The 12,792-nt window shown below is 30.6% G+C and overlaps 1 protein-coding gene across 2 annotated transcripts in view; it reads left to right on the top strand.

Moving 5' to 3' along the window:
• Positions 1-12,792, top strand: part of LOC142332940 (uncharacterized) — an 87,673-nt gene that overhangs the window by 22,237 nt on the left and 52,644 nt on the right. For both annotated transcript variants that reach the window (XM_075379653.1, XM_075379652.1), the window contains exons 5-8: positions 686-724; positions 6,031-6,051; positions 9,918-10,016; positions 12,295-12,318. In XM_075379653.1, the coding sequence (XP_075235768.1) occupies positions 686-724; positions 6,031-6,051; positions 9,918-10,016; positions 12,295-12,318 (183 nt within the window). The remainder of the gene's footprint in view (positions 1-685; positions 725-6,030; positions 6,052-9,917; positions 10,017-12,294; positions 12,319-12,792) is intronic.

The following is a 12,792-nucleotide window of genomic DNA, read 5'->3' as shown; positions in this document are numbered from 1 at the left end:
GGAACGAAACACTGATAATATAGTAGTTCACCTCATTTTACTCAAATTTTAGCCATGTAATTAATCGTTTAAATTACAAATCTCACCCTATTATTAATGTCGATATGAACTACTATATTTTCCTCATGAGCATGACAGCCATGAGTTGGGTTTTGTCCTGTTACCAGATAGAATCAAATTTTTGGATGACATATTGCTGATATTTTTGTGTTTTCTTTTGAATGTTATTGATATTATGCAATCGCATCATTCACACGTTTTAAATATATTAAACAAAACTGCTTAAATTTTAAATGCAGGTACATATTTGTGTCTTCTGATAACAAAATAAAAATTGAGTGGATACAAAAATATCTCTATAGTATTCAGTGATATAGATTTTGCAACGTTCTCTAAGATCAATTTTAGTTTTAATGAAAATAGTTCAAATTTTTTATGCAATTAAAATAATTTGAACAGGTAACAGAAAAAGATCATGGAAAGTTTAAAAAATAAAGAAGGAACGTTGAATTAAAAATTCTTAAAAATAGTTTTTATAATTTTTATTATTATGAGGAAAGATGAAGAATAAATAAAAATGAATACAGAGCCAAAATAAAAACTTAACTTTAATGAAATTTCGGCATTTTATTTTTAAATTTCGTTTATTAACCTATTAAAATGTCCATTTGTTTCTAATTTACAGAATATTTGGAAAAAGTAAGCTTGCAAAACTGAAAAATCAGTAAGTAGTCTTTATAAAACAATTATATTTAAAATTGGCTAGTTTATAATATGATGCTTATTTCTCCTTTAGCAGAATTATCTTTTAATAGGAGGAAACTGGTTCTTTGCATTTCTCCTCTACCCCGTCTTTTTCATCTCATAAATACAGATGAATTCCATTTCAAACTGATATTACTTTTCTGTTTCTTTTTATATTTTTCTTTTAAAAAATGCCTACATGAATACAGGTACATCCAACGAACACTCAATGCATCATTTTCATCAAGTTTTATGGCATATTCGTTTATGTTTTATGTATTTTAGTTGTATTTTTGTATATATTCATTTATAAATGAATTTTTATGTTACATACTGCAATTTATTTTCGTTGTATTATTCAAAAAAAATGAAAACCATAAATATACCTTCATAATATTGCTAAAATTATAGCGCATTTCTATAATTCTACTGAATGTAATTCTACAATTATTTCCGTGCATACTTAGGGCTTAACCAATGAATGATGCAGAGTTGTCGGTTGGGTAAATAATGAAGAGAACAATATATTTATAGTTTAGACTTATTTAAATTAGTTTTTTAATGTTTAATAATTTTTTTTAGTTTTATTTTAATCATTTAGAGTCTGTGCACGATATAAATTCATACTAGTAAAGATTTGATACATCGTTGAAAACTTTAGATATGTCTTTCAAGATCCTAAAAAGACGAGACATGTGAATCGTTTGATAAACTGTTCTAGACTGAAGAAACAAAGAACAGCACGATAAAGTATAATGACAAATTATATGAACACAGGACACTTTACAAGATAAAAAAGAAATCATTACTTGATTTCATATCTGAAAGTAGTGCTCGCCTAAAAATCGGAATTTTTTTATGAATGTTCATTGGTACTTGTATAATGAAATAACAAATAATAACTCTCATATAGATAATCTTGAATATAATAAGCTCTTTAAACAAGTAAATTATTAAACAATTAGAAGCTTGAATAAATAAGTTCAAATAAATAAGAATAGAAACAAATAAGTTCTTTGAATAAATAAAACTTGATTTAATTTAAGGTCGTAGAAAAAGTTTATACTTTGAAGAAGCAAATCAGTTGAATAAATAGATTCGTCGAATAAGTGATTAAAAAAATAATTTCTGTGTTTGAAAATACACCATGGATATAAGCACTTGTTCAATTCTTTAAGAATGGTAGCAAATTTAGTTTGGGTATTGGTCTACGAAGTATTCCAAAAGACTTTATGACGATCGCAAAACGTACTAAATTGTCTGTTGCTGTAAATATTTCTGCTATTAAGCCATGTTTCGACTGTAACGAGAAGTATTTTCATTTGATATTAATATATCTTTTACAGATGTTCCTCTTAGAAGTTTTATATTTGTTACGTTGTTGCAATTGATTTAAGTAATCTTTAGACCATTAATTCCAAATGGACTGCGTTAATTTTTGCGTTAGTTGCCAACGGTCTAAACGATTATTAGAAATCTCAGTAAAATCGGGGATAGGAATCGAGGTGAGAAACGATTCAGTAAGAACGTGTCCAAGTTGTAATGGTTGTGGATTTCTCGAATCCGAAGATACGGCATATAAAAGGGTTGTATTTAAATAATTTTAAATTTGGTAAATTAAGGTGTATAACTTTTGAAAATTAATAATAGGATTTCTATGACAATCTAAGTGTTAAGATGAAAGTAAACCGTTTTATGCCGAATTCTCACACCCATCAAAATGGGGTGATGAAGAAGGGATGAACGCCCAATTTATACCTTGTGACGTGGGAAAGGAATGAATATTGTACTGGTTTGATTAGATGTCCTTTATTTTAAATATTGTAAATAATATCCATGGAAAATATTGTTTCCAGCCTTGAAAGTTTGTTCGTTATCGGAAAATATTTGATTTGGTATACTCTACGAGAAATAAAGCGCTTTAATTCGGCAATGAATGCTTCCGATATTAAATTTGATATTTATTCTAAATGTACAGCCTTAGTTGAAAGACATATGAACAGCCATGAATATGTATTTGGTACGGGTGTTGATCTCTGTCCACCGAATCATTAATTCACCACTATAATCGACAGCGCAAAAAGAGAACGGTTTAAATCGATTAATTCTATAATTGGGAATTGACCAAGTTGCTGATCTAATTTGTTAGCAGTGGAACGAAAGAATTTTATACATTTTTGAATAATAGATCGTGCAACGATCTTACCATTGACAATCCAGAAGTTTTACGTTAAGAATTTTAAAGTAATTGAATTAAGCTATGCAAAAGTCACAAATATCCACTTTGGATTCTTATATTTGTTAAATGTGCATTAGGAGGCAAGATAAATTTCGTTCCTCATCTAATCACTCAGGTGAAAGAGTAAAATTATTACAGAAAAAGTTATTATTGGCCCAGTGTATTAGCTCTTGTAAAAACTAAATAGGACCGTGCCACCGTAAATTATATTTTTGAAGCTTTTCAGAAAACGACCTCGAGATACGATATCAGCAAGATTATCAAGTGAAATGATGCGATGCCATTTGGGATTAAGAGTTGAGTTGGATTTTTAAAATTCTGTTAGCAACGAATATATTCAAACTTAATGATTCACTGTGAATTCAGTAAAGTGCAATCATGAAGTGAGAACACAAGTGAATTTCATCAATGTGAGTATTTAAAGATGTAACCAATTGATCAGTCAAACGAGTTAGTAGTATAAAAGCAAATAACTTAAATATGGTATAGAGATCTGCTAGTGGTGCAACCCCCGACAACCCTTGAACTGATTGGATGAAATATTTCAATTAGAATGAATGGTTCTTACATATCGACATCTCGCATTATTTTATACGTTACTTTATGCGTTGGTAAATCCAAGAATTTAAAATGATTTAATAGAATTATTACTATTTAATCTATTAATGATAACGTTGACAACTAACCTAAAATTATTGTATAGATCTTTCCAATAGGACAATAAATTATGACTTAAGCTTTCAATCGCAATGACATTTAATTTGCCGCAGTTGTTGAGTAGAATGATTGCACAAGAATACCATCGGCCCTATCAAGCCCAATGGGTTGTAAATTCCAGCAACCATAGATCATTTTTTAGTCAGTACGTTATTTTTCCGTTTAGTAAATTAAAAACATCCATTTATCTGAATCGCTATTCCATAAAGTACCTAATCATCGTTTAATTGAATTATGCTTGAATTATTAGTTAACAATTCACGTATTTGAGACCCACATTGATTCACAAAATATCTTATATCTGCCTTGTACTTCTTTAATACATCTAAGGTACCAGGTCGTGTTATAAGATTATCGCCATAAAAGTCGTTTAATATAACTTCACAAAAAACACGATTATTTATTTCTTTTAAGCGCAAAATAAAGCTTCGTTCTCATCGCATGATCATAATATTTCTATCGTATGCATGTAAAAATTCAGTAACATATTTAACTGATTTAAAACGTCTACTGGATATGCAAAAATCAAAATAAAACCATGCCGTTCACTTTGCCACTCTTCACGAACCACCATCTTCAGGAAACCGAAAATATCTTCAGAAAAAACACGATCAATGAAACAAACCTGTTTTGGGGCACGATCAGCGTGCTCATTGCCTGTAATTCCAATTTTGCTGGGTATCCAACAGAAGCTAGGAAACAGGAGTACACGTCACTAATCACCTGCAAGGTACTCGTGGAATCTGAGCAGAAAAGTATGTGTCGGAATGTCGGGCCAAGTACATTTAAGGCTTTATTAATAGCCAACAACTCTGCAACGAAAACACTGGAGGTAATAGAAAGGCCGAACATATATACTATTGCAAAACACAAAAGCACCACCAACAGAGTTACCGTGTTTAGAGCCATCGGTATAAAACACAATAGCATCTGTATTCAACCTTTGTACATATGTACATTATTGTAGAATTTTTCTTGTAAGATAAAAGTATTCATGTAGTTTTTATAATATCGGCAAAAATTAAACGAATAAATCTTGAGAAAAGGCAGTAAATAAGGGTAATAATATTGTGGAACTGGAGGTAATTGTAGAATTAGAGATAAGAAAAGACGATTAGCTTTAATGCCTAGTGGGGCACTAGATTTTGGCCATTCGTGATATGAATTATGATATCATAATTGTGTTGTTTGGATAACACCATGCCAACATTCGTATGACTTGGTTGTGGTTTAATGCGGGAAACAGCAACAGATCGTTTGGTTTCACCTTTACGAAAGATATGGCTAATCGTTGTTCACTAGTAGACTTACCACACGACTTGAACGTAACGCACCTGTAGCTTGCCAGATGTTAGATGAATATATTTACTTGCACTATCAAGTGTCAGATGTGTAAACTTGGCAAGTTGGTAGATCGCGCTACCACTCTTGCATTAGCTAAATAATCATTGTAGTCGATCCCGTCTGCTTTTCCAAACACCCATCTGCTTGGCTGACTGAGGCAAATTACCATTACCTATCGAGATAACAATCGGTCTGTGGTCAAGACAGGTAAGTCATAGAAGTAGGGATCCTCAACACTAGAGATCGATGAAAGAAAATGTACCTGATGAACATTAAAACGTGTACGAGCCACCGTTCAATAAGCAGAGATCTTAGTTCTGCCTCAGTCGATCAACAACAGTGCCTCACGAAGAACATGATGATGGGCCCCATAATTAGTGATGGGCGTTGAAATCACCAATTATTAGGCAGGGCAAATAAATCTGTGAAAGCAGATCGGTCAGATCATCCTCACTGACATCGTAATTTTGGGGATATTTTCAGCAAGAATGTTGAAAATATTTATTTTAAATGGCACCAATATTTTTATTGACACTACAGAGATGTATGTATCCAACGGAATCCGTATGGCCAATACTACTTCATAAAAACAGCCACACCTCGTGCTCACCTTTAGCTGGATGATCGCATTTCTCAAAGTCGTATCAGCGAGAAGACACATCATCCTGGGGACGGAAACGAATTCCTTACATACACAGTATTAAAGGATTTTCTTCCTTTAGAATAATTTCTATATCCTCTTGCCGAGTAGGAGATCGGAAACATTCCGTTGGTTAATACTTGTACACATAAAAAAAAATAATTTTCTTGTTATAACTCTGTGTGGAGATTACTTATCAACTACAATAAGAATTTTTTTTTATTCCAAAGTCTTTAGGAAGGTAAGATTTTTTATGTTATTCATTATTATTGAGGCTTGGATCAAATTATTTAATGTATTTATTTTTGTCAGGTATTTGTTTTTATATATTTTATTTGTTTTGCAGTAAATATTATGAGAATGATGTGTAAGTACCGACACCATTTATTTTTCTAAAATATAGACCTTAAGAAGTCCGTAGGTTTACAAATATTTTACCATCTGTTATTTATTAAATTTGTCCATTTTGTAATTTACAAAAGATTAGTATTTAGGTAGATTCATAAAAAAGCTATCTATTATAATGGATACCATGATTCGACTTCCAAAAAATTTCAACTTATCTTCGCGTTTCACATCCCCCAGACCCCAAAACCACCGTCAGTTCAAAGGTTTATATATACATTTATATGTATATATATATATATATATATATATATATATATATATATATATATATATCACTTTCTTATGGACACGATAACTGCCGTAATTTTGACCCAATCACTTTCAAATTGATACATAAAATATATCGACCAAAATCTCGATTAAGTTCGTTAATGGATAAGATCGGACCATGGAAATGGGGAGCTTTTTCGAAAAAACAAATTATCGCCATAATTTTCTTATTAAGTAAAATATGGATTCGTTTAAAGTACCTACTATAAGGATACTATTCTTTGGATATAAGGATTATACTCTACTATACGGATTCCTATTTTTTGGATAAAGGCCTAAAACTTACATAAGTAAAGTTTTTTGATATTACCAACCACTGGCCCAGGAGGTAGAAAAAAATGGGGTGTCGAAGATAAAATAAATCATACCTCCCTTAATAGGTACAGTATGGAATCGGTTTGAAGTGGTTGTTAGTCCTCTAAACATTACCTAAAACTTTAGTCTGAAACAATGTTTGATATGAACAACCCTTAAGACAAGGGATGACCAAAATATTACTGGAATTATAAGAAGGTGGGGCTTGTCGCATGCTAAACGTTTGAAACTTTTTCACATGCAACCATTGTCGTATTGAGTAACTTTGAATTTTTTCTTAACTTTAGGTGGAAATCTTTTTTATTCCTTACTTAGTGCCGGTGAAATCTACCTCCGCCTTTCGGCGTGCAGAAAAGATTTTTTTTTTTTTTTACTCATCTAATTGATTTCATAAAAAAGAAACAAAACAAGTTTAAAGCTGTAAACTCAGTAATTTATAGAGAAACAAGCATAAGTCAATCAGACATTGTGTGATACAGGAAATTGTGCAAGTAATACAAGCCAAATCAAAATATAGAGCAGTTTTATACGTTTTTAGTGCACCTATTAACATTTCATTATTCTGAAAAGCTATCGTTATTATGTAATGAGACTACCGTTCTTGTTTAAGTACAGTTTCACTAAAACTACTCACTGTCTACTTAAGTTCAGATACCTGGATCCGTGGTTATGGATTATAATTTAACTTGCATTTCTCTCGCTACATATTCTCTGAGTCCCTATTGACAACCTGCATTCTGTTTCTGGAGACTAAAAACTCATTATAATATTAGTTAATATTAATTTTATTTTGGTAAACTTAAAATCTCTACTATGTTAAAATATAAAATATGCTGGAGGGTGGATAGTCTGGTAAGACCGAATGAAATATTTGACCAATTGGCACCATCGTGCTATTTTAACACAATTATCGGTGATAGATTGATATCGTCATTACTCCTCCCAAGAGAAGTGCAGTCACATTAGATGTTTATTTGAATGGACAATTCCTTGACAGGCCCAAGATCCATCAGTCCCTGGGCCAAAACTAACAAATGAGCAAAATTTCGACAAATATCGACAAAAAAATAATATCAGTACAAAATAACGACTAATATCAAGATTGGCCTATTTTTCACAAAAAAAAAACAAAAAAACATGCATAACTTATAAAAGGGCATATCCTGATTTATATCTCTATAAATATTTATCTTGGAGATTAGAACTTGTTACCCCCTTAAAAATGTAGCTAAAATCAAACTCAATAAGACAGTAAAACAAAAAATGTGGTGTAAAAAGCCCTTTTAGCATGAAGGTGAAATTATTAAAAAAAATTCGTTATTAATTGTTATATATGTATATATGATTTTCTTAACGAATTACGATTTTATTTTTTTTACATTTAACATGCTTTAATTATAATTATTAATTATTACTATTTAATATTCCTTTAGTTTAAAACATTTAGCGTAACCTGATACTGCATATTAATTAAACATAAATGTTACCTTGGTGAGTTCTACCAAGAAATATTACATAAAGACCAAGGTTCTAGTACAATAATAATTCTTAGAAACAAATGATTACTAGGAACACATTCCATTTATTAACGCTTATATCTAGCAAATATTTAATCTAACTCCATACGTATATATATTTATTTATTTATATATATAATGTCCTTAAAGTTTTTCCATGATTACAAAAATGTGTTACAGTTATAGCTGTGTGGGTTGCGGAAAAGAAAGCAAAAATTATCGAAAATTTTAGCAAAACTTTATATTAATTTGTTTCAGATAGTGGAAGGGTAGAGGGTACTGTGATCAATTTTTTATAAGATGGGGTCAATCCAGGAGAAAACGCAACGTATGTCACGAGTCGTAATTACTGATAACTGTGCAGCTAAATTTTAGAAGGGAATAGGGACGACTATCACGTGATAGTAAGAGTATCGTTGCGTGGTATGCAAAGTTTAAGGAAAATGGAACTGTGGTTGATCTTCCCGTACAGGGCGGCCATCCGTTATGTTTTTCAGACGAGGTTACTTTCCACATCTCAGGGAAAGTAAACAGGCATAATGTAAGAATAAGGATTCAGAAAATTCCATACTTTACCACGGAAAAAATTAGAGATTCTCCTACAGTGAATGTGTGGTGCAGTTTGATGCACAACAGAATTATTAGTCCCTTCTTTTACATCGAGCAATCAATAACAAATAACATTTTCCTGGATAGCCGCAACATATAACCCCTCTGGGGTTATGTTAAGGACAGAGTCTATGCGATACCTGCAGCTGATCTGGACACATTAAACGGAGAATAACTGAAGCTGTTGCTAGGGTTACCGAAGAAATGTTGACCAAGACATAGCCTGAAATTATTTATCGGTTGGGCATTCTACGAGTGACAAAAGGCGCATATTGTACTTTATTTATTGAGATGATAAAAAAAAACTTTCATAATTTTTTCTTTTTTTCCGCAAACCGCACAGCTGTAACTCTAATAGTTTTTTTTTGTAATAAATATTTCTAATCATGGAAGGACTTTATGAACACCCACTTTAATTTTTAATTATCAGTCAAATGAGTTAATTGCTTTTGTTTTTATAATTCCATATATTTCGTTTTAATTTCTCTTGAGTTTACACAATTACTTGTTATAAATTTATAATATTAAAAAAAAATAGAAAATGGAAATTAAAACAAATATTTATACTCTTATTTTGCCTTAAATTCTGGAAGTAGAAAATTGAACTGCTTGGTTGCTGGAAAGAAAATGAAACAGGAAGTGCATATAAAAAAAAAAAATAGAATAGAAAGGGTATTATAAAACTTAACTTTCCTAAAACTGCTACTATTGGACGATCTATTTGCAACCAGTGATGACACAAATTTTGGGAAAATCTCAAAATTTCTATCTTCAGTTAAAAATCATTCGTTTAATTTTAATTAAACCTTAATCAAATTTTAATTATTATTAATAATAAGAGTACAAATGCATAATCAAATATTTAATTTGTCTTAATAACATTCTTTTTTTTTAAATATTTCTTATGATTTTGATTTATTATATTACGAAATCTAAGAAAAAATATCGCTAGTATTTTATAAAATATCAGCAAATTTGCTTATTGCATTATTTGTATTGGTTAAAAAAAAAAGTTAATAACACTCCTTTTTTTGTAATTTTACTATCTAATGAAAAACAAATTGAACATAAATTTTTTTTTTTAATAATTTTCTTTGTTTTAATTTTTTTTTAGAATTCAATTAAAGATTTATGAGAAGTATAGCGGTGTAAACGGAAAAAAATTATTACTGACTCTTCTTTCCCTTCTTGACGCAATTCCGGATAAAATTATGTAAGAAAATATTATTTTTGCAACAAATATCATAAATAAACGGGTGGGCTAAAAGTGAGTCTCCCACCACTAGTAAGAAAAAAATTAATACATAAAATTTAAACAAAACAAATACAGATACCTTATATGCAAAAAAATTACAATGAAATTGTAAACCGTACGGTAAGGGTCTCGCAGATATTATTTCTTCCGTTCAAAAAACAAAAATTTCTGTAATACAAATAAAACTTTTTTTAACAAGACGATACTGATATCAAAAATGACACTACATTTTATTACCATATCTGTTATTAATTTAGAATTTAAAAAAAAATACATGTAGTATATTTGCTTTTTTTTTTATTATTTCCAGTACATTATTAAGCTTTTGTACCGTTCCTTGTACTATCAAGTTCTGCTATCTACGGTGCGATTCGTAAAGGTTGATTAAAAAAATGAATAAAATGACATATTCGAGTGTCGCGGTTCATCAAATGGAAAAACACCGTTGTTTAAAAAAATTCGAGCTATTTTTTGAAATTATTTTTTATTAGTAATTTAACTGAATTGAAATATAATGTTTTCCCGCTTAATTTTTCCCCGTTTTCATTTCACTACAAGGTTAGGTCAGGTTAGAACTGTAAACGTAGTTCGCTGCCGCTGTCGCCTCTTGCCGACGAAGTTCAACCGAACTCCGTGATAATAATATTGTTTTATTCATTGTGTTGTAATTCTGCTTTTATTAATTCGTGGCAAGATTTAATCGCTGAGTTATACATTTTCTAATATAAAGTTTTGTCCCGTTTTAGAAAATCGACTGTTTGTGGTTGTACCGGTCAATTTCATTTGAAGAAACCATTTAACACATAACAATTTCGCAGGCATTAAATAACATCAACACGTTGTTCCTTAGCGCCCTGTCCGTTCAGGAAATGTTTTATCTTGCTGCAAACAAGATAATAATCTTGTAGCTAGTTTTATGCCAATATTTTCAAATTTTATTTAAGCTTTTGTAGATGTTAACGGGTCGATAGTTGGGGATTAGTAAATCTCGCACGGGATTCGTCATGGATTTCAGTAATATCCTATTACTTTTCACGAACACCGAAGAAAAACAGATTCTTGTTTTCTGTACATGAACACCAATATAATCAATTAAGTTTTATATAAATGAATTGAATAACAGTTGAATATAACAAATGCAAAAATAGCCGCGCCTATTACAGAAGATACTGATGTTTTTTAGCACGCTACATACAAACATAGATTTAATATAAAATATAATTTAAAGTGAAAAAAAAAATTTGCAAATAGACTCAAACTTCAGTTGTGGAGAGCCAGAAGAGAGTTTGTGCGGTACCCATCGTGCACAGAATTTACGGTAACCCAATTGTTCAATAATATGGCTTACTCGTTCTTTAGATATGCTCGCTGAGTGATTCGAGGGTCACTTTGAAGCTAATCATCCAGTACCTTTCGACGTTCAGTCATAGAAACCGGTCGTCCGCTGCGAGGTGCGTCCTCAATTGTCGCATTAACATCTTCACATTCACTAAATTTCAACGCCCAGCTATTCACAGTACTCCAGTCGATAGTTCACAACCGTATACCGCTTTTAAACGATGAAAAATATTTGTAGGATTCACTTTTTATCCTGCTCTAAAAATTCTATCACTGCGCGCTGTTTTAACCGTGTTGACATATTGGCCGACATATTGTTGACGATATTTTAACTGCATTTAAACGCATTTCAACGTATTATTGTAAGTTTAAAGAGGGGAATTTTAGCTATCATGTGCTGCCACACTCTACTCGATAGTACCTTTTGTCTCCGTGCAGCACGCTAGTGTACAAAATTTATCAGCCGAGCCTTTTAATTTATACAAGAGAATCAATATGGATGTGATCCACCAGTTTATAATCTCATAAAAATACTATGAAAAGAATTTACGTAATTTTATCGATAAGCGTGCAGCTATCGAAAATCTCATTCGTCATAATTTAGTAATTAAAGATCATAAGTCCTCCTTAATCTTTAAAATAAATAACGCAGTCAATACAATGATGTTTTTGTACATTACAGACACGAAGCTCTTTTCGCTTAGAATAGTCAACGACAGAGGGTTATTGAAATAATCCTCTCTTCAAATAATCTTTGTATTATTTTTGCCAACCTATATTTAATACCGAATCGTCAATGTTCTGAACAAAAACAAAAAGTAAATATTAGTTAATAAAAAAAAATTTTGCCAATTCCAATAATACTATACTAAATTAAAACTAATATTTTTTTTTTCAGAATCAAAAAAGGAATAATATATACGTAAGTATTCAAAAGGTTGCATTAAATTCACGAATTCTATTTATTGGAATTATGGTTTGCAAAATAGCTTATTTTTAAAAAATTTCATGTAAAAATCTCTTATTTTCATATAATTTTCTTGTTCTATACCAATATTTGAGTATTTAACCGTAAAATCATCACAAGCGTACAATAGAATTAGATTCACATCTCCAGCTGCAAATTCAGAAAGTTTTTATAACAATACAGCCTTTCTTTACGTAATTACAATAATGAATACTATATATATTTTTTAATCAGAATTTTTTTGATTTAGAACGTAAACTTACCAATATTCAAGTATTTTAACAAAATTTATTTGAGTATAAAATGTTGTAGTACAATCTGATACGATCGACTTTTATACATTTGAATACTCTGCCAGTTATTTACTTATTGTTTTCTTGAATGTGGCCTGCATTTCACTAGAGTAAATAGAGAACATGCACTACTGTC

This window comes from Lycorma delicatula, chromosome 12, assembly GCF_047948215.1.
Source record: "Lycorma delicatula isolate Av1 chromosome 12, ASM4794821v1, whole genome shotgun sequence".
Lineage (NCBI taxonomy): Eukaryota > Metazoa > Arthropoda > Insecta > Hemiptera > Fulgoridae > Lycorma > Lycorma delicatula.
The sequence above is the reverse complement of the archived record's forward strand: the minus strand, read 5'-3'. Positions and strand labels throughout refer to the sequence as shown.